The sequence below is a fragment of the Euwallacea fornicatus genome, chromosome 39 (genome assembly GCF_040115645.1).
Source record: "Euwallacea fornicatus isolate EFF26 chromosome 39, ASM4011564v1, whole genome shotgun sequence".
NCBI lineage: Eukaryota > Metazoa > Arthropoda > Insecta > Coleoptera > Curculionidae > Euwallacea > Euwallacea fornicatus.
Window position 1 is genome coordinate 616,202 of NC_089579.1, and position 23,563 is coordinate 639,764.

A 23,563-nucleotide genomic window follows, 5' to 3' on the forward strand; every position below is an offset into this window, starting at 1 on the left:
TTTAATTTATAGCACCGAGTCGATTAAGGAGCTTTGTTTCCCTAATGAAATGAGACAAGAGCCGCGATTATTTGATAAATTTCCTTCGGGTTTAAGTCTCTTCCTGGGAACAACAAAATCACTGCACGAAAGGCAGAAATCTCCGATCGAACCCAAAGTCTCCTGTCCCCCCCCATCTGCCCCCCCCCCCCCCCCTCACGCCATTATTCGTCGACATATCGCTTTGAAAGCCATCGTTCCAGATATCGGCGCGTAATACGTCTTTGCGGAGCTGGAAATGATTGGAGCAATGCCGCTAGAAATGGAATTGGGCCCAAATATGGGTCGGTTTAGCCTTTGCTTATGAGCCCAATAAAACGACAAAGGAAACGCGAGCGGCAAGGAAAATAATGAGTTTTTGATGGGAATTTTTCGATGTGCATCTCTCCACGGGAGGGGGTTTTTGACGATGAATTATTGTGCTTCCAGACCCAAGTACGTAATTTCAAGCCGTTTGATGGATGATGCGCGGCCGTTTCGACATCGATGTCGGCCGTGTAATTGCGATGTAATCTGAAATTCATGTGGCTCCTGAAGGAGAGCTGCCGAAGCGACGGCTCGAGACGCGATCCGAGAGTCTCCAAGTTCGAAAATTTAACGCCGACGAGAGTTTTTTTCGAACTCGCAGAGATACCGGGAGGTTTTTTTCGATTGCCCTCCCCTTTCGCCCTTTTCCCGGCAAATTATCCGTTTCTTTCAATTGAAAACCACCGTTAAAACGGCCCTGGAAACACCGTCCCGTGACGTTCGTTCGTTTCCCGATCGTGATTTACGTCACCTCCGGGGTAAAATTTCGGGTATTTTGAAGCTGCAACATGCGCCCAGTGATACCTCAAATTAAATGCGTTTCAAAATCGCATTTATCGTTGCAATGCGATTTAAAATCGATCAATTAGTTTTTGCAAAAAAGAGAAGAAATAAATAAATATAGAAAATGCGATACAAATTCAGTTCGATAATACATATATCCATTATAAGGGAATTAATTTAATTTATAATAATAATAATAATAACGATGATGATAATTGCGGGATGCGTTAATCAGACCGCTTTAACCACTCCGCACATCAAGAATTTCTGAATAAACGATGAAAATTTTAACGAGCTAATACTGAGCCAAATTTGAGGAGAAAGGCTGATATAAAGACGTGTCCAATGATGCTTCGGTTCGATCTACAGGGTGTTAAAAACACTTTCTCCTAACATTTTTAATTACTTGTTCATTTCGCACCGACACTTGCTGGAAATTTGCCCCTACCATACACCGGGTGTTGGTACGTGCACACGTCACACCTACAAACGTGAGTTTTTCCAGTTCGATTTCAAATAAGGGGTGATATGCAAACCGGTGGGCCTTAAGCTCTCATTTATCAATTTTTTTCCTGTTGGCGCACTGAATTGGCGCATATTCTAATTTTCCACGTGTTTTCGTTTTTCTAATTCTAGAGTAAATATTTTACGCTCACCAACGTAGTGCAACTTCGATATTCAATAGATTTGACTTGAGGCGACCACTGAGCCATATAGTCACGTAACGTGATTTTTATTCCTCAATTTGTACAAACAAATAAACATTTAACAGCGGGTATTCCCCCTCTCTCTGATTACTGCTTCGCACCCCTTTAACACACTCGAAATTAATGTCGTCTCGATTAATGCGGTCCCACATTTCCATGACCTCCGATAACAACCTATTTAAGTCCTTAGGGGGAGCCTGGAAGGTTCTAACTTGTCGACCCACGGACGGTCGATGGGGTTCAGATCACGGCGTCGCGCCGGCCAAGGCAACGTTTGAGCTTTCGCATCTTCGAGGTAATTTCGTGCCGCACCTGCCACGTGCGGACGCGTATTATCGCGAATTAATAAAAAATCCTCGCCAGGATAAGGGGGGTACATGGCCTACATGGGGCTCTAAAACGTTTGTCGCGTATCGTGTGGGCTATCAAAGCACTTTTCCAGAGCGCACCTAAATCCGGCGATCCTCTAAACTGACGCCTCCCCATGTCATAACAGATCCATGTTACACCGGGCGTATCGCTCTCCGGGGCGTCGATAAACTCTCCGACGACGATCATCACTGAAGGGACAAAATCGAGACTCGTCGATAAAGAGTACGTTGCCCCACTGACGATCTGCCCAATCTTAATGTCCCCGAGTAAATTGAAGATACCTTCGAGGTTCTGCGATCAATAGGGGAATGCTTTCGACCCTATAGGGAGTAACACTGCTTTCTGCCAACCTTCTTCGCACTGCATCTTGACTGATAGGAAAGTCGTATCGACGAGGAAACTCCTGCTGCCTCGTAGTGTTTAAAATGAATCGCCTTCGCAGAGCTTGCAGTCGCAAAAATCGATCTTGGTCATTCGTTGTCGACCACTGTCGTCCTTGTCCAGGTTGATTCGTGGCAGTGTCCCGAAACCGTGCGAGAGCCCTGGAGGCCGTAGATTGTGCTGCTCCCGGTCCAGTAGTGCGATTCGAACTCGTGGCAAACCTACTTCCGCAAATGCCACAACGGCTGCACGTACTTCCGCCGAGAGATTTCTCCTTTCCCGGACATTTTCTTCAGGAATAAAATTTTATATCCACAAAAGGCACTTAAAACTTCGTCCAACCGAACTTGAGTGAGACTTGCAACCTTCAAGCCAAAATTGCCGAGAGAGCAATTTTGAGAGTCTTGTGACCAGCTGTTGTTACCTTATAAATAAATATACATAAATCAGGAAGGAGCTTTGAGAGCGATAAAGCTATAATTTTCAAAATTATTCGATAATTTTGCGATTGCACTTCGAGTCTTTTAGGGAAATTTTTGAAGTCCGCATCGAGTTTTCTCACATTTCAGTCTCTTGCAGAATTTAGCTCAGATCGACAGTTCAGGTAACATTCGCGGTAATAGTCAGGGGTGTTCACATCGATCAATTTAAATAATAAACGATTTTTTCCTCCAATTCTTTGCTGTCGATTTTGCCCGCTATTGGCTGTTAGTCGCCTTAAACCGCTGGAAAACAACAGTTTTCTTTTTGACAGCGTGGGTAAAAACACAAAACTACTTAACACCCTGTAGATCGAAGCCAAAGCACTTTTGGACACGTCTTCATGTGAACTTTGAATTTGAATCGCCAATAAAAATTTTTACCATCTATTCAGAAACACCCTGTATAGCTCGCAAATGTTAGTCTCAAGTTCACCATTACTGCTGATGACGGGGAGAAAAGCTGGAAAAAACGTCCCGCGCTTTCTGTCCAGATCGAGACACGATCTGGAGGTCGCAGAACTGTATGCAGCGACGGAGGTGGTGTAGGTACATGACGGGGCTGTTATTAATTTATTCCCGTCGAGTTTACACTAACGAGAGGGGTGCGAGAAGGTAACCCACCCCCACGGTACGCCCGTATCTATCGCTGATTAGCGCTATTCTCGGTCATTAGTACGTTTTTCTATTCGCTATCCCCGCACAAAGGGTGCATAGGGTGGTCGAGTGCTCAGCCTCGCTCTGTCGGAACTACCAAGAAAGTCCGATCACGTTCACCAGCAGTTACAAGAAAGTGCAATTATTAGTGCAGCAGCACGCAGCTTTTCACATCCGCGATTGCTTTCTAGCCAGGGTAAGCCACTGTTTTATCACCCCCCCCCCAAAGTTTAATATTTAAGACATCCCGGAACTTGTGATCCCTCTCTTCCCTCTTGGCCTCCGGCGACTCAGAAGCGGACGTCCAAGTCGCGTCCACCGAGTCGCCGCTATTTTAGACCAATCTAGTCCTGTTTACGATAGATTTGTTGTATAACGGTAACGGGAATGTCATTAGTATGAAATTCTAGACTAAAAGAGACAGCCTGTATAATGATGGTAATAAGGCATTCGCGTGCGAACAGTAATGATAACAATGTTTGTTTTCGATTTTGCACTAACACCAAGTCTTTGACTCGTTTTATGCGTTATGAGGTGACGTCCAAACATGTTAATCATGTTTTGGTTAAGCGTGCGTTAGAGGAGAAAGCCGAGGCTGCATCTATTATTATTGAAACGAGTCGGAACTACCAGGCCTCGATGGGCGATGGGTCGAGGGGCGAATGACGATGGGTCCTCTCTTTTTTTATTTTATTATATCGATTATTTTGTTATTTATCATTTCTTATTAACAATCTTTTTCCATTGCTCATGCACTGCAAAACTGAATTTAAATTTTACTCTCTGCATTTAGTCGTTTCTGCGCGCAGTGAGGCTCCCGCTTTATGTGCGGGACGCTGTCCAACGCGGTCAAGCGTTGAGCGAAACGGCGTTAAACGAGGTTATTTTAAGATGCAAATAATAGGGATGAATAAGGGATAAAAATTATTAATATGAATAAATAAAAAATGTGAATAAAAATTCGCAAATAACGAAAAGAGTTAAATAAATAAATATAATAAAATAATAATAGAATAATAATAATAAAAAACACTCTGGCGTAAAAAACTGTTAAACTCCACAAGCTAAAAACTCCAAAATACTTTCTCTACACAACAAAGAACTTACTGGAAAACAGACAACTTGAGATTCGCATCAACTCTACTCTCTCCTTTCCATTCTCTCCCACTCAAGGTCTACCGCAGGGTTCGCCCCTATCCACTTTCTATACAATGTGTTTTGCCATGACATACGCGAACGCAGCTTTACCAATATAAATCAAATAAACAAAACTGCCTACATACTACAATACGCGGACGACGCAGCACTCATTGCACACGGCAAAACCACTACGAAAACAGCGGAAAACTACAGACTCTGACGGGCGTTGCGATGAAATGGTTCTACAGGTGGAGATTGACGCCGAAACCAGCAAAAAACCAACTTCTACTAACCAACCACTATCTACCAACCAACTCACCGGAAATAATTTCAGACGCACACACAACCAAACCTACCAAACACGTTAAATACCTAGGAATGACATTCGGTCACCAACTCAAATTCACAAAGCACGTACAAAACATGAGGACAGACGTTAAGAAAAGGACTAAATACTTTCGACTACTGACGTACAAAGACCAGGGAATATCCACAAAGACAGCTACAAAAACATATAAATCCATCTGTAGACCATTACTGGACCATGGACACGTAACAAAAGCTAACTCCACAGGACAAACTAAACGGCACATACAAGCGACGGAGCAAATGGCACTGAGACCAATTACCAAAATACGTCATCCCGAGAACCCACTATGCAACCCATTCAACGACCTACTGTACCAACGCACACATATGGAAAGAATAACAGACAGACTGCTACACATACGGACGAAATGGAAGAACAACCCTGACCACTGGACATTACTGACACCACTTTGCTTGACTAGACAGACCAAGCATGCGCAGTTCCGGTTCCTCAACAAAACCCTCTACGAAACATATGATGACATGTAAAAACATATGGTTATAATCTCTAACAAATAGTATAAAGGCTGTAATCATGGGCGGAAAGACCAAGAGGGTCAATAGCCCATTTCTTCTTTGTTTTGAAAAAATAAATGTTACATATAAAAACACAGTTCGAAGAAGAAGTTATGGATGAGATGAAGACTCTGCTCACGTGACATTGTTTTTCTTTTGCAAGAAAGTCGTCTAATGTCGTTTGTCTTTTCCTGTGTTGTCCATTAAGGGGTCGTCGATTGCGAGACTGTTTTCGGAACTCCTGTAAAAATCTTGATAATTTTCTACGAACCGAGCTGTCAACTTAGTTACAGCGGCTAAACTTCTTTTTCGAAAATCCATTGAAGGTCCCTCTTGCCCATCACCTTTAGGACCAGGAACACCACCATCATCGTCTCCGATCAGTTGTTGTTCCGTTGCTTCTCCAAGATCTTCGTTGGAGAGACCATCACCAGATGCAACTTGCAGCAGTGGTTCAACATCTTCCGGACGTTCGTTAACCAAAACCCGTTTCGTTAGTCAAGATGACGATTTCGTTCACACCAACAGTGGACTCGCTTCTACCGACGTTCTTTGTCGGCTTCGGCCACGCGTTCTTCCACCCTTTTTTTGTAAATTCTCCATCACCTCGTTCGAGAGATGTTGCACGCAGCGTCCACGATATTGTAGTTACTGCAAAATTCCTCTCCTCCATCAGTTCCATTGATGAGTAATGAGCTTCAAAATTTACCGAAACTCCTCAATCCCACGGGTGGATCGACGAAGTTTATCTGGTGGCAAAAAACAACTTTTGCTGGAATGCACGTTGTAGAGCCAGATGAACGTGTTGGATGGCGTAGAGCATTACTCATCGAAAGCAAAGCTTTGGGTTGTAGTTCTTTGAGTTCGCAGTTCCGTTGAAGGGATGGAGGGGAATTTTCAGTGAACCGGTTCTGGACTCACTTCATCGTAGTCCAAGATTTTTTATTAGGCTCTCAAGTTACTGGTGAAGATGATTTTGACATTCCCTTCATTGCTGTTGGGATCTTAGAGCGGCACAGAAGCAGAGGTTTTGATTTAAAACCGCCATTAGCATTACTACCCGAAAGAGAAGGGTTAATCGATCTTTCGCAGCCTTAAGTCCCGGCCCCCGCTCCTCTTCGCGGGGCGCAAAAGTACTTTTTTTTTCTAGAAAAGGCCCGTTTTTTTGGACATTAAAAACTAATTTAGGGAGATAATTGCTTTGTCCAATTTTAATTTTGCTGGACACGCAACACCGCAACGAAACCACTTCCCGCCCGGCAATCTTGACCCTGTGGAGTGTGCTTCTGTTCTGAAAACGGTGAAACCACCCCCGATCACCTACGAAATTATCGCTGTTACGGCTTTTTCATTTTGAACACGAACAAAAATGTCTTCTGCCTTTTCGACTAGAGTAGATCTGCCTAATTGTACGTTGTGTTCGACTTCGCGATCGGTCCAATAGGGAAAAACGTTTTCGATTTCCTCCGACCTAGTGTCTCTCGAACGGACGACTCTTGGAGCAGAGGTCGTAATCGTTGTTGCTAACGATGATCTGATTTTCTCTTTATTTTCGAAAATTGTCCGTAGCTGATGTAGCTAACTTTGACGCTTTGCCGATGGCAGGTAGCCGCTCACTCCCCTCTGATCGTCCGATAACTTCGACTTTCGTTTCCCATGAAATGCTCCTTCTTGCCGCTTTTTCTTCGGATTCACGCAGCGCCACAAAGCGAAGCCAAAAAACGCCGCAAAATGCGCGAAAATCATGGAAATCAGTTTAAAAAATAAATGATTATCTTAGAAACGACACAACAATGCTTATTGTTCATATAACGTGCGCCACTGAACTGCATACGAGCATAAAAACAACAAATTCGTTTTAAATTTCGGGGAATCCCATTATTATCGCGAAGCGCGTTATAGCGAAACAGCGTCAAAAGGGGTAGCGTTAAGCGGGGTCTTACTGCATAGGTCTTTTTGTCAAAAACTGATCGATCCGTCGTAAATCGCATTACGCCATTAAAAGTAGGTTCGCAAGGCCTCAGATTTGAGATTTCACTCGACCACGTCGAGACTCTAACAAATCCGTCGTTCAGTCCTAACTCTCCTTTCAAGTTAAAAGATAATAATTAGTCAACGGAGGGCCCGATTTGGGGCGGCGCGGTGTTCGCGGTGTTCGGGCGGCGGGCGCGGCGAGCCCGTGGAGACGCGACCATCGCGGCGAACAATCGCATTTCTACGAAAAATTACCTGAAAATGAGCACGAGTTGAATCTATTTTTCCTCTAAAGCATTTGTTTTTCCGCCTTTCAGGAACATCCACCCTCATTTCCCATTGGCCTTTATTCCCTTTACCGGTTTAGCAGTCCCTTTCCCACAGCAAAATTTTCCCCGACAGCGGAAAATATACAAAGTTAATTCCCCCGAGCGTTAGATAGGTATATCAAATACGTCAGCTGCAGCAAACAAAATGGAAATAGTTGAAAGACACCGTTGGCGAAGCAGCAACTCCCGAAGGGCATTTGGCGAGTACTTTCGCCGCGACTAATATATTCGAAAAATCTCGTCGCGGTTGTCGGAAGACCCTTTTTATCCCTACACGGAACCCAATTTTTCCGTTCCATTGCCCTTTTGATTGATGGCGAAGATTTCAACCGAATTAAACAGCTCGAATTTGGAGCCGCATTTCTCGCAGCCCCAACGAACCAAAAAACCTCGTCAGCTTATCTAACAACTCGGACATTTCTCCGGATATGTGGCCTGATCAATACGGACCGAGGCACCACCGATTACGACGGATTAATGGTCCGGAATGGCAACGAACACTGAACTTAATTTAATTTGTAATTCGTAAATAAGGACGGAATAAACCAGTTTTGCTCCCTGTTTATTCAGTGCGATCTGGGGCACTTTATCTCTCGCTGGGCGTAGATTCAACGATTCCCTTAACGAGTGTTTGTGCTGGATAATTGATGGTATTCGCTCTCCCGATTCTCGGCCAGATGTACCGGAAGCGAAACCTCGACTATTTCTTATACTCGGATGAAAAGCGCGAAATGATGCATTTTAATTGCACGCGAAACGTTTTCCAGCTGCTCCGATCCGAACGTTTCCCTTTCGGTCTGCGGAAAACAAGCTATTTGCTCGGATCACTCGAGAAGCGCAAAAGTCGAAATTGACATTCGCCATTTTCTCAAGAGATGGTGACTCAAAACCGAACACAACTTCCGATTGTCCTTTTTCCGGGAAAAATCAAATGGAAATAAATCCCCCGTGGAGAAAGTTGCTTTCGCGAGTAAAAAGGAGGCGGGAATTTATTCGAAATTAGCGAGATGTGCGATGCGGTCGTACGAGAGCGCTCTTAATTTTAAGCCGGACTGAGGGACGAGCCCCTCTCGTCTGCAACTGATGAAATGCCGGTTTCTTGGCCCAAAAACGGGATTTGTCAACTTTGCCCTATGCATACGTCCCCTCAAGTCGTTTAGTGCGGGCAAATGAATGGCACATTTTCGACGACCTGCGAAAAACACCAGGCGAATTGACAATTTCCCCCCGAACGCGCGATTTTCAAGCGCTTTCTCACATCGGTTACTTGTAGCGACTTGGCGGGTGGGAACAAGTACTGTGGTGCGCAAGAGGATCTCTGATCGTTCCTTTGAAAAAATCAGCAATTCGAGAACCGCTGATAACTTAAGACGTTCCCGAAAAGTTGTAGGCAGCCCTGGGGCTGTACCAGTGCGCCGAAAGTACTGGAAACGCAACGGGAAGGCCTAGAAGTCGCAGCACCTCAACAGCAACGGACAGTTGATTGATTGCCAGAAGACGCAGGTCTGATCGTTTTGAAGCGGCTGGACGAACTAAAGGAGGAATTCTAAGCAAACGCGGGGTAAATTTGTCTGTCGAAGCTGTTGGAGGAAGGCCAAACGAAGTTCGTCCAAGAGAGCGCGCAGCCAGAAGGAAGCCCCTCGTATCCAGAACGAAATCTAAAGGAATTTGCACGCGATCATGTGAATAAAGACGTTAAATTTCGGAAAACATTCTGTGGAGTGACGTTAAGCAAAGTTTAATCTATCCGGTAACGACGGAAAACGGTTCGTACGACGCCCCCAGGTCCAAAGTCCAAATCCCCAATACGCCACTAAAGCGGTAAAACGCGGCGCGGAAAACGTCACGGTTTGGGGAGCTTTTGCCGGGTACGGTGTCGGTCCGATACGTAAAACCGAAAGTACCAATTTACGCACAAGGACATTCTTTCCACTATTATGGAGCTTCATGGAGATGAACGTGTGCCAATAACCTACAGATTCACGCGTGTGAGATTCGCGGTTCAAGGGCGGAGAGAAACGACGCAATGCTCAGAGCACTTCTTCATTCTCCGTGATCCAAAAATGGAATCCCAACATCCACACACAGAACGCATCCCCTCTCCGTGAGAAAACCGACACAATGGAAGGACTGTCCACCCTTTTTCCCACGGGTACCAAAGGAGGACGACGTTTAGGGGTTTGGTAGGTGAGAACACCACTTTAGGTAGGTGAGAACACCTACGCTGAAGGAACTCATAAACAACCCTCTCTCCCCACGCTAATCTGGGGTAGAACCAGAAGCCTGCACCGCTTGCCAATTGATGATCTTAACATAAACAAGAAATGCGAGAGGATTCGTCACGGCCCTTTTGCTCGCTTATCCCTGGAGGAATTTAGAGCCAGATTCCCGTGATGTTTTCGGATAATTGATGAACACGGACAAGGAACGCTCACATGCATGACAATGACTCGGTGCATTGGTCAACAACTAGATTAGGTCCAGATCTCAACCCCATGAGTAGCTCGTGGAGCCGTGTAAAACAAGAATTGCAATCCTACAAATTTAGACGAGTCGTGGAGTGTGTCATGCAAGGGACCTGGATGAACATCCCAGGCAGTCTCTGAGGACACCTAGGAGAATCTCTGCCATGAAGGCCAAATGTGGATGTACGGAGTAAGGGTTACCCCGCCGAGTACGGGCCTGCATTGGTCTTAGAATGGGAAAATTTGATTTATTCTAAAACTTGCCACGTCGACGACCCCTCGAGCTTCGTAGATTTCATAATGGTCACTTCTTTTGGAATGTGTCTCAGGCCGTCTTGTGTTAATATCTTTCGCATTGTTCAAATCGATCGTTACAGCAACAGTCACAACTTTTAAATTACTCGAAAATGTTGAAAATTTCAGAGCGTTTCTATCTACACGAGAGCGACTGCACGTCGAGTATGTCTACACCGGCGTCTTTACGCCTCATTATCTCATGAAAAATGAGAATGTCCTCGGGAATACGGAGATCCCGCGTTATCTCGGACTAAGTGAAAGTTACATCAAACGTAACAACGCAATTCTGTTTTTTTTTTTTTTTTTTGGGAAAACTTCGCTGAAAATCAGTGCCGTAACGACGAGATTGTCCCTCAAAACACGGAAGTTGAGCGTTTTTACGCTACGCGAGATTCGACTTCTTCATCGTCTCGGACCAAGGGAGTTTAACACGAGCGGGTTTTCGAAGGGCCCAGCCCTAAATCAAAAACCTTTCTAGAGTTGGCGAGAGCGATTCGAAAATTGACTTCGTCCATCGTGACTCTTTTGGAGCGACAACTGCAAGATACTTTAATCAAAACCTCCATTTTAGCAAGTTTAATTACGACGAAGTAGTTCGAGCGGAACCGACGTGGCCACCTGGCTTCGTTAACGATCGAATATAGAAAATTCAATTTGCTTCAGCCTGTATCTTGAGGGCTGTCTTGGGCGGTCGAAACGTTCGAGAGGCAATTGCCATGATAAGCGGACGTACAAAACTGGAAACCGTCTCGGTTACATCAGATAAAGTATGGAGAACTAATACCAAAAATATACAGGGTGTCCCGGATCAAAGTGCAAACATTTCAACCGCGGTTTCTACTGATGAAATTAACAAACGCGCATTTTTCCTCTTTGTCCTGAAGTCTTTCGTTTGAGTTCCAGGGCTCTTCGAGCATGGGGCCCCGTTTGGACAAAATAATTTGCGTCGGACGGATTGGCATGAAATTTGGCGTACAAACGATTTCCGATCGCGGCAGTTCACAAATGGAAATGTGAAACATACAGCTTTGTCGTGACATAGATATAAGGGCCGGACTATGAATGTAGGGGCCCGTATTTGTTTAACCGTTAAATAACTCGATCAAGCGATTACGTTGCTCGGTTGCACCTTTCATTTAGAACCTTTTCTGTCTCTTGGAGATTTTCCGCAGAATGCGCCGTTTCCTCGTAGGGGCGACTCCAAATTTGACGCCTTTTTGTTGCAGGAATTTGTTGATGTTAAGCGGACCGTGGCTCGAATAGCCACATCATTCTCCCCGTCAGAAAAACCATTCTGATTGTCATTTCCCGGTATATTGCGGCCAACTAGCAGTAGGTATCGCTCGTTAATGCTATTATTGCCATATTTAATTGTAAAATAACATAAAAATCATTTTTTACTTGTTTTACGATGGCCCTTCCGGTTGGCGATCCCGAGTGCGTCGACATTCACTTGGACTGTGGTGAGTGCAGACAAAACGCTCATAGAGCTAGAGTCCTCCACCATCGGCGATTTCCCAATCGACGACTTCCCAACGCAAGAACGTTCACAAATGTGCGGGTCAGGTTGAGGGAAATTGGTGGTTTCGCTCCTCGACGAGGGGAAAATCATAATGTCAAGCATCATGGGGTGGATGATGAGCAAGAAATTTTCAATCACTTTGAGGATGATGAAATTGGTAGTTTAAGAAATGCAATGAGCGCGACTTGGTGATCCCAAAAAGTAGCATTCAAAGGGCGTTGCGTCAAGGAAAGCATCGCCCTCATCATTGATTGAAGTTTGAAGAAAGTCCAGGAGCTCGTGGTCACTTTGAACAATTTTTACAGCGCATAATTTCATTCTTCTTCATTATGTTGTTTCGAATAATTCAATAAATAACTTTAGGCAGACACGGTCCAATCCGAGGAAGATAAGAATTGGTCTAAAACAACTACCAGGAGAAATCGACGAGTTCTGCGAAAAATCTCCAAGAGACGAAGCAGTTTCTAGATGAATGGTATAATCAAGCAGTGCAGTCACTTAATCGAGATATTTAACGGTTAAATAAATACGGGCCTCTATATTCATAGTCCGGCCCTTATATCTGTAGGATTCGGGGTCCAGATCGAGATGCAATCCGAATATCGCGAATCTCTATTATATAGATTATAAGTTAAGGGGCAGAAAGTATCCGAAGGGGCGATAATGACACATCCATGGCCGTTATTGACCATTACCCTGGGTTCTGGCCAGATGCGAGCGTAATCCCCAGGGGGGGCGGCTTACAGGCCCCTTTTTGAGCCTCAGACGGAGCACGCCCATGGTTTACGGCCATGGATCTACTTAAGGGTTGGAAGAATGAGAAGCTTTCTCTATTCTTTTCGTTGCTGATCGACTTCTGGTTCTTCGGCCCGTCACTCGAGACTAAGCAGTCGCGCCCACGTTTATTTCTTCTTGGAAGCTCTAGTCTGCCTAATTGTCCAATATACGTATCGCCGAGTTCACGTGATTGTCATTGAAGGACCCCAACACTTCCTTAGACAACAAAAGGAAAGCCTACATGCCTGTTCAATTTTTGATTTGCGAACTGCTACGATCGAGAATTAATCTGCGCACCAAATTTAACCTTTGAAGGGCTCTTCCAACGCGAATTACTTCATCCCCACATTCGAAGAGCCCCGGAACTTGAAGGACTTTCGGACCAAAAAAAAAAGGAAAAATGCGCGTTTGTTAGTTTCACTAGCAGAAACCGTGGTTGAAGTATTTGCACCTTGATCTGGGACGCCCTGTACAAAACTATCGCCCTATCGGGCCTCAAACGGCGACCCACCTGTGCGAAGCCGCATTTACTGCGAATGCTCTAAATAATCGGGCGTTTTCAATTGGATTTCGCTGCGGAACGTTCAATTTCGGACTGGTTTTTAATTAGTGCGCATGTCCCGTCCAGTCGTGACGTCACCTAGGAATTTTCAATAGAAGCAATTTCCGAAATGGGACCGATTTTCGGACCACAATCCTGTTGTCCGGAAGAATTCCGTTTCGTCCGCGCCCTTGAAACACGATTTAACTGGACTCGTTATCGATTGCGCAACAAGCGCACACAGGTTAAATCGCATAACTAAGTGATTCGCACACGGCCAGGAAGGTGCGGCAATAATCCGATTAATAGTTATTCGCGTATGGCCATAAACAATTAATAAATTATTTATGGTTAGGTGCACAAACAAATGCAAATCCAGCTTTGTAGCGTACGCTACAAAAACCGACTATTAAATATTAATTAGCACACGAAATTAATTTAAAACACAACAGTCCGGGAAATTAACAGGCGTTATAAAGCGTGTCGGATTATACGGTGATTGCCAATTTCCAGGGCAGGGATTACTTAATAACTAATTTTCGAACTAAACAAACGAACTCGTTAACAGGACTAGTTCGCTCCGAAATTTTATTCAATCTAGAGGACAGTTAAAAAAGAGGACTCGGTGCCACGTCGTTAATCGGAGGTTCGGGGACTGAATAGCTGAGCCAGGTCTACCGGTATGAAATGGGCGCAATTTCGTGAAAATGAAACACCAATTTTAACAAGGAAAGAAAAAAAATTCATTCAAAACATCGACCGTTGCTTTCCACGCATTTTGTCCATTTTACTGGCAATTCATGGATACCGCGCCAATAGAAATGTGCCTCTTCGGCATCAAACCAATCAGACGCCCAATTTTCTACTTCTTCGCAGGAATCGAAGTGCTGCTCGGCCAGTGCGCGTCCCATCGATGAAGACAAATGGTAGTCCGAAGGAGCCGAGTCTGGCGAATACGGCGGACGGGGTAGCACCTGCCAGCCAAGCGTTTTGGCGATGTCCTGGACCGGCGTTGCTTTGTGCGCAGGTGCGATTTTACTACCCGCGCACGCGGCGACGGTAACGTACCCTTAGGCTACGCCTGTGGAACACGTTAGCTTGGTAGGTTGCCCTGGGACGACCACATGTTGGGAACCCATTATTTTCCTATAAGGGTTCCCTTACGTAAGACAGCTCTCGCTCCTTACCCTTATCGAGACGAGAGCCTAGGTGCGTAACCATTTGGCTAACGAATCGACACGTCGGCAATTCCCCGTAAGTTTCCGATTTGCCATTCTTTTAACCGTCACGTTTGAAAGATTTAGGAAGTAACCAGCCACTCAGTAAAATTAAAAAACCCAGGGTGCGCCTATGAACACCGACCCCCGCGTACTGGTACCTAACCTGAAAAATGGGAAGTCACGAAGTTCCAGAGGAAAAGAGGCGAGTGTCGGTGCAGGGCAAAAGAATCTCCCATCGTCCCTCCAGTCGGCCACCTTAACTTCAAAAATCCTTCACACTTTAATCGTGTGAACGGTTGAGGTATCACAATCGAGCTAACGAAAATCCACAAAAGGTGCTCCCGAGCTTTGCTCGCGAGGTTCCATTGCACGACCAGCAACGAGCTTAAAGCCCACCAGCAGACACAAAAAAAGGCGGGAGCCGCGTAGCTCGCGAGGCTCGCCACGCTCGCGGAACCGCCCCGCCAAGAGCGGTCGCCTTCTCGCTAAAACGTTCTTCCATTATTCGGTTTTAATATTCGGAGACGTACCGGTCGAAACGTGTTTCGAAAACAAACATTAATCAACCGTAAAGCCGCATCAATTTTTAATTTGCGTCCAACTAAAAAACGAAATTAAAATTTCGCGTCCGAATTAAAAAACGAACGCGGGGGCGGATTATTGTAAAATAATTCGGCATCCAGTGGAAAAAACCTGGGAAATTAATTTTTTACATTGGAATGCGTGTATTGAGGTAAATTGCAAAGCGTCCGCTCATGAACGCTTTTCAATGGGAGGATAATGGTAAACAACGTCAATGCCGAGTTGAAATTCCGGTTTATTTCATGACCTAAATAAACCAAAGAGAGGACAAATCTGCATATACGAAAACGCGGATACACGGCAATATAGTCCAATTTTTCATGCCGGCAACTGACACGCTCTGACGCTATGAGGCCAATTATTGTGTGTACATTCCGTTTTTATTTCGCCCATGGAATCGGGAATTCTCATATTTCTGAGCTGCGTGCCCGGAAATAGGGAGAAATTTCCGAGCATTACGCGTACCGAGTAAGTGCCCTCTCTTCCCGTTATTCCATTTATAATCCTAGAAACGGAACCGAAGACGTGGTCGCCCATTCGGGCACGTTCCAGATGCAGCTGCGATTAACCCCCCTGTCTTTGTTTGGACGTCGATTGTTTTGGCACGGGCAGGTGTGCAAAGTTGGAACGTCTTGTTTAATTAAAGTTTAGACGCCGCAAAGGTAACGGCAACGTTTAAGAAGGTTAAAATTCTCTCCAGATCCCTGGCAGGACGCGGCGTTGGGAATCCTTTATGTACCACCCGGCCACGCGCGCCGAAGGAGAACGTTCGTTGCGCAGACTCGGCAGGTTCGAATTTAAGACAGGCGGCACGTCAGTACTTCCGAGAAACCTCAATCGGCGTCGGGAATCCTTTACGTGCCACCCGGCGACGCGCGCTGAAGGAGAACGTGCGTTGCGCAGACTCGGCAGATTCGAATTTCAGACAGGCGGCACGTCAGTACTCCCGAGAAACCTCAATCGGCGTCGGGAATCCTTTACGTGCCAGCCGGCGACGCGCGCTGAAGGACAACGTTCGTTGCGCAGACTCGGCAGGTTCGAATTTAAGACAGGCGGCACGTTCATGTTGTCGAGAAACCTCAATGTATGTTGAAAATACTGATTTATGTAGGGGTCAATGCATAATCTCCTAGAGACGTTAAAAAAGGGACGATTGTCATTTTCACGTATACTGTGTGCCTGAGAGTCCTCTTTCGCCGTTAGAGCAAAATCGACCTAGGTGCCAAGGGCTCGATGTCTGAGAAATATTTTATGGCAAAAACCGCCTGATAATACCTCCATTGCCAGCCATTTCGAAAATTCTCCATAACTATTTCAGTTCAAAGAATGTTTATATTCTCTAAACGCACCGTTAAGGCACTTTTTCAGTGCAATCCAGCGGCTTACTCAGACTTTTTCACGCGGTGGTAGCTGTCCAGTTTATCGGAAATATATTTATATACAGGGTGTGTCAACGAAAAGCAGACACCCTTAGTATGTTTGAAAGCTGTCTTCTGGTCGAAAATTGTCAACACTGGTAGCAACCTTTTTACATGAAATCCGAATTTCTGTCGCCCACCTCTTACCCGCCGCAGCCACAGCCCCTAACTTCTCGTGGTACCAATTAATAAAACTATTTTCAAGTGGTACCATATCGTGCGTGGCACATCGCCGCAACGGTCATTTCACGAGGAATGCGTTCTACCATTCACTCCGAGTACTCGCACGAAATTGAGACATAAATTACGTTCTTGTTGGTTAAGCTGCCGATAGCGGTACCGACGCTTTTCTCCCATCTCGCGTTTTCACCTCGGTCAGTTGAACTTCCAGTTGATTTCGAATTAGAACTGTCACATAACCGCACGATTAGCCGGAAGAATAGAGATTGTGCGTTTTTAACTCAAAAATAACGGATGAGCGCGAGCCGCAGCCCGCGCTTTCCATGAAATTCATCCACGATAAATTCAGTGGTCATCAATATCTTTTGAAGTTGATGCAGAAATTTATGGATGCTGGATCAGCGGCAAACAAAAAACGACAACCAGAAAGACAAATTATTAATGAACCTGTTGAAATTGCTGTTTTGGGACACGTTGCAACGGACAACAATCGGTCTTTAAATCAACTTTCCCAGGCGTCGTGGGCTTGAACAAGCAGCGCATGGAGAACTTTAATAAGGAGCAAATTTCGCCCGTGCAAGATAAAAACTTGTTCAAGAACTTAATGAAGACGACGATGATCGAGGATTAGACTTTTGCGAAACAATCTAATAATCTACTGAACACGTGAACTTCTCATTCAATACTTATTCCAGCGACGAGCTTCAACGGAGAAGTCAACAGGCATAACTGTGGTTGGAGTTGGTCAAGAGCGAATCCATACGTGTTTAGGGAAACCCATACCCATTATCCGCGGAAACTTAGCGTTTGGGTAGGTATTCCAGGAGATCACATCATTGTTTCTTATTGGCGGTAATCCGAATTGCACTACCAACCCCGAACTCCTCGACCCCACTGCTGATCCGCCCCTAACAGAACTAACGAAAAATTACGAAAATTTACTTAAAAAAAAAAATTGTTTTCCGCAAGATGGTGTTCCCCCTCGCTAGACCGATCCCTTCCGGGAATTTTCGAACGACCGCTTTCCTGGAGAATGGTGGCCCATTGGATGGCCAGCAAGATCACCCGACTTGTCTCCGTTGGATTACTTTTTATGGGGGCATTTGAAATTGCACACAGCACAGCTGGCCGACATCGAAGGTCTCAGACAGGGGACAATGGAAGAATTGACTCCACGAGTTCTCGCAAATATTCCTGCTCTCTTTCAAAGTCGTCCGTATTATCGTATGGAAGTTAATGGAACTTCCAACGATTACTTTAACGGTAATTGCTGTCATCCGGGCTAGCATCCGGCAGCATGACCAGCATAAACAGGAATACTTTCAACGAAATGGTATTTTTTGAAAATTTAAAGGGGGTGGCGGCTAAGGGGTTGGTGACGGAAATTTGGATTTTATGTCATTGTCGGCATGACTACGCAATTTTCACCCGAAAGGTAATTTTGCAACGTACTAAGGGTGGCTACTCTTCGTTGAAACACCCTGTATATATATATATATATTTTTTTAGTGAAAACCATTATTGTTAATGGACTCAAAAAAATATTAGATCGTTTAATCGAAGTGTATACTGGATTTGTGTTGATTTTTTACCCAATATTGTTACAATTTGGCGCCATGTATTTCTTTCAACAAAGTAATCAACAATCTTAACCATTATTTAGAGCTATAATTAATGATAAAATAGACAAAAACACCACTAAAAGTAATTAACGAATTAGAAGTCTAATTACGGAAATGATCACATCAATCAACTCAAACTGAGCATCTACCTGTTGAACGCACGGAAACACCTTTTACCCACAGGGTTGCAGCTAGTTGTCGATTCAATTGGTCTAATAACTGCAAAACCCTACCTAGCAGCTTCCTGCAAGTCCCCTCTTATCTTACTAGTTCTTCCCTTGAATGTGAGATTCCTTAATCTTCCCCGGTGAAAAATCTACGGGGTTTAGATCGCATGACCTAGCAGGCCAACACGTGGAAAATGTATTAAAATATACCTCGCCGGCTGCTTGAGAAACTTCATTCGGTGATACGTAACGTATTTAGCATATCGCACATTTCGAAATGTTTATATTTTATATGCAAATTATCGGGCAAGTTGTTGTTGATCGCATTATTAGTTTTTATTTATATATTTTTATTTAACAATTTTAACACCCAAATTTGATGGTTGGCAGCGGTAATCTGGCAACAACTTAAATGAAACCTTGGAAGCGACTAACTGTTGCGAAACGTTTAGTGTTTCCGCTATTTTTAGATGTAGGTGATCACAATTTGATACCGTTGCAAACGGCCAAAAGCCGGCATTTTTTTAAGTTCACAACCAACTATGGTTTCTAGACAAAAAAAAAAGAAGGAAAAAAAAGAAAAAGAAAAGAAAAAAAAGAAAAAAAAGAAAAAAAAAAGAAAAAAAAAAGAAAAAAAAGAAAAAAAAGAAAAAAAAGAAAAAAAATAAAGAAAGAAAAGAAAAAAAATTATGTATTTCTGATAAAATGGACAACTGCAGAAAAAATCTGCGTAAGCCACTGAACTGCACTCAAAAAAGTACCCCAAGAATATGTTTACAGAATTGAAAGATTCTTCGAAATAAAAAGGTTAGGGGCAATTTTGAAAATGGCGGAAAACTGAAAAGCTCCCTGCATGTCGGTTGGCAGTGAAAATATGATCAGGCAGTTTTCACCATTTAAACATTTCTCAGAAATCGAATCCGTGACATCTAAGCCGATTTTGCTCTATCTAATCGGGAGGTAGGTTGTCTCTGTTAAAACAGACCGATTCCGACCACACTGGAGCAAGCACGGTTCATTAGACCTTTTTAAAAAAATCTATTACTGAAGCTCTCGGTATAAGTAAATTCTTTCGGGAATTTAAATTAAACATTTATAGAGGGTGTTTCGTTAACGTGCCGGCAATCTTTCAGGAGACATAGAGCCCATAAAGACAAATATTAAGATCGATCAAACTTAGGTCCGAAATCGCTTTGTTTCACTGTTTATTTTTTTTTTTTGAAATTTTTTGAATATTTTCAAAACGGCTCGGCACAGACATGAAGCTCGGGACGCGATATGGCAGGATGCATGTCGATGCTCTAGAGCAGGCAGAATATTTACGCCTTTCTACCATACTCCCCTTTACACCACCGGCGGTGTCGATGGGACATTTCTAATTAAGAAACTGGTTTACGTCCGACTTGTTTCAACTCAAATGTATTTTTCCAACATTCCATCGATTCTCAATGAGGAAGGCCTGTTAGCGTTTTGTTTCTCAAGAAGACGTTTTTCAGATTTAAAAAAAAAAAAATTCTAATTTCTGCGCCAAGTTCAGGTTTAAAGGTACTTAAAATTCCCCAAAAGAAATTAATTTAATTTACATTTAGCCGAGATAGGGGACTTGAAAATAAACACTTTCTGTCCAATAAGGTATATTTGCAAATTAACGATTTCGACTAGAAGAGATGAAAGGGTAATACGATAACAAGGTGTACTGTAATCTAGTGTTTTACGTAAATGGAAATAAATAGTTACGAACTGGAGAGGAAGAAGTCGTAAAAATTTAGGCGCAATTTATCCCGCCTTTGCGCATCCCTAATTCCATGTTCGAATCTGAAATCCTTTTTGAAATTAAAAAAAAAAAAAAAGTTGAAAAAAAAAGTTCAAAAAAAAAGTTCAAAAAAAAAAGTTCAAAAAAAAAGTTCAAAAAAAAAAGTTCAAAAAAAAAGTTCAAAAAAAAAGTTAAACACTCTGTGTCTTGGAAACGAAGCTCCTTCGGACGATACTTTATTCAGTCCAAAAATGTGTTTTTACGAGCTCTACATTCCCCGGAAGTTCGTCAGTATGCTCACGGAACGCCCTGTATGGCAACCAAACAACTTGGCGATTGATATTTTTCGAAAACGCCGCCGAAACTACCTGAATAGCCGCGAGAAAGTGCAGCGGCTTGCACTTGAACAGCGGAGCTATTAGTCCATCCGTCTTTCAATAACGAAATCGGTGCCCGAAAAAATGCATTTCCATGTTAGTCGGAAACTACCCCTTTTCCCACCTTGCCCGAGCAAACGGCAGATAGACAAACGACGTGCAGAGAACGCCGCAAATTTCATTAAAACCACCTCTCGAGTTTCGTTGAAAAATGCCGGTTGCCCGTCCCCAAAGGCCCCAAAGACGAAAAAACAAACAGAAATAAATGCTGAAAGCACGTCAGCCCGGAAACGTGCGCATTTATTACGCCCAACAAACAAATATCCTCCCTGAAGACTTCCTTGAGGATCAATTTGCAAAAGAAAGCGGAAATCATTTGTATACGAAAAAAAAGAAAAAAAAAGGTAAAAACTTACCACTTGGTCGTGGGTCCAGTAGATGGACGGGGGTGGCTCGGGGCTATGTTTGATGATGCAGGTCAGGTTCATTGTACTTCCCTTGTTGATGTACATTTCGGGGCCCCCCAACAGAGTCGTGACAGGCTCTGCGAAATAGAAAAAAAAGTAAACCTTTAGTCAAAAATTATAGAGCTTTTGTCATACGTTGCGCTCCTAATGGCACAGTGCGGAGCACCATTTGCATGTAATTGAAAGTTCTATTGTTTCGGTTCGCGGATAATTAGACCGTCCAAAGGGGTCCCATTTTATCGACCAATGGACTTTTCACGTATTGGGCAAATGCCTACAAACACTGTTGCCAATTACGACTTTTTTTCCATTTTTTTTTTTTTTGTGAAAGTCGACTTTATTGCGGACGCCAATGTGAAACACTGGGGTGGGCACAATGGCTGTAACAGATCTGACGTCGACAACGAATCGGGGAAGAAAGTCCATTGGAAACAACTGGTGAGATGCAAATTTATCTTCAGGAGCAGGACAGTTCCGTGCCAGAATCGGACGGGGCCCCCCAACAGGGATGGCCGCGCCATATCTGAATTTCTGTTGGGAATCTGCGAGGTAAACGCGGCGAAACGGAAATTCGCCAAACTCTACTAAATGCAAGAAAGTTTTAGAGAGTCACGTGACGGCTCTGACCCGAGAAGACGGACGTAAGTCGAGGATTAACGCCAAATACTCGGGGTGTCTCGCGTCCGCAGGCCGGTCCGGTGATCGGAGAGTCCTCACGCGAAAATAATCGGACTTCGATTATGGATTTTTTCTTCTGTGGCGCCTTACACTCGTTACACAGGGTGTTCAAATTAGTTAAAAAAAAAACTTAACTTGAGGGTTTCTTAACGTATTTTAATAAGATTTTGCGGCGATGCACAGGTCGGCTAGGCGAGCATTTCTTACGATTGGGGTTAAAGCAAATTCGAGAAATAATGAGGGAAAGAGGGGTCGTGCCCGCGTTTTCCCCCAACTTTTTCCGCACGCGTCAACGCTACATTTGTTTACTTATTCAAATTAGCTGTTTCTTCCCCTGGATTTCTCCACGTTTGTAAAATTTCGATTTGCAGCTTGCTTTAGACAATGTCCGGCCCCCGGTACGTGGTTTTCATTTCTTTTTTTAAAATTTATGTTGAGAACGCAGCTCCGAAACACACACACACACACACCAGATCGCAGTTTGAGTGGTTGCTGTGCGTTGCGCCCACCAACATCTTCATCTTCCATTTGGAAAGCAATCGTTGTCGCACTGACTCACGGACCGTTACGGAAAATTTCATAATTCGATCTTGCGCGGTTAATTAAATAAATTAATAATTGAGGTCCCGCGTCGGGGCGCGGCAAGCCGAAATATCCTCTGAGGTGAGTTGTAGATCAATTTTTTGCGAAAATATGGAACTAACCTGAACTAACCTTTTGTTTTTGCTTTTATAGAGGAGGGAAACCTTCAAAAGGTACCCGGTCTGATGCTTTAGCAACCGGGTTATGTGGGATTCGTTCCTGAGCGGGACGCCTACCCACTAAAACCCTCCTCTCTTCATCCTGGATCCCCCCTGGAACCACCGTTAGGCATTACTTCAGGGGAACCTTTTTTTTTTTTGGCGAAGAAAAATGCTTTATGTACGCCCGACTGTGATGTTTGGCCAGCCGGGGAGTGTGGGACTCACGTTCCATCATACCCACTAAAAAACTCCGCTTCTTCTCCTGGGACCACCCTTTCGGGTATTACTTCAGGATTACCTCCTTATTTCCTTTCCTAAAACTTAATCCTCTCCACTCTCGTCCCTCTCCTCTTCAGTCTTCCTCTCCCTCCTTCTCTCTTTCTCCTCATTATTTCTCTCAGCACCCCCATCACTGCATTCCAGTCTCTTTCACTTCTCAAAATTATTTCGCTCACATTACCAATCGTAAGTCTCAGTCCACACACTTCCTCTGCCTCTCGTCTACACACCGTAAACTCCTCACGCTGGAACACAGTGTGCTCTACTGTACCCTCATTTGCACAGAACCGACAGATATTGCCCTCCCTCCTCCCAATTCTCCTCAAATACTCCCCAAAGACCCCGTGTCCCGTCACTGCCTGTACCGCATACCAATCCAAGCTCTCAAACTTCCTCTCGGTCCAATTCCTCACGCTTTCAACAAACTTTCTTGCCCATCCCGTATACCCTTCCCATCTCCTCTGCCACTCTCTGTACATTTGCTCCTCTGCCTCCTCCTCCATCTGTGTTCCCCCTTCCAAACTCTCCTTCTTCTTTCGGCCAGTAGATCCAACGGAGGGATTCCCGCCAGAGTCGTCACCACCACTGTCGCCACCATCCTATGTGCTCCCGTAATCATCAAACCTAACCTCCTATTCACCCTTTCCAACTGGTCCCTATACTTTCCATATCTCACTGTCCTCGCCCACACGACCGCTCCAT

General features: G+C 44.3%; 1 protein-coding gene across 2 annotated transcripts in view; it reads right to left on the reverse strand.

Annotated features, from left to right (window-relative positions):
• LOC136349609 (zwei Ig domain protein zig-8-like) overlaps positions 1–23,563 on the reverse strand; it is an 82,996-nt gene that overhangs the window by 29,015 nt on the left and 30,418 nt on the right. For both annotated transcript variants that reach the window (XM_066301291.1, XM_066301292.1), the window contains one exon: positions 21,111–21,238. In XM_066301291.1, coding sequence (XP_066157388.1) covers positions 21,111–21,238 — 128 coding nt within the window. The remainder of the gene's footprint in view (positions 1–21,110; positions 21,239–23,563) is intronic.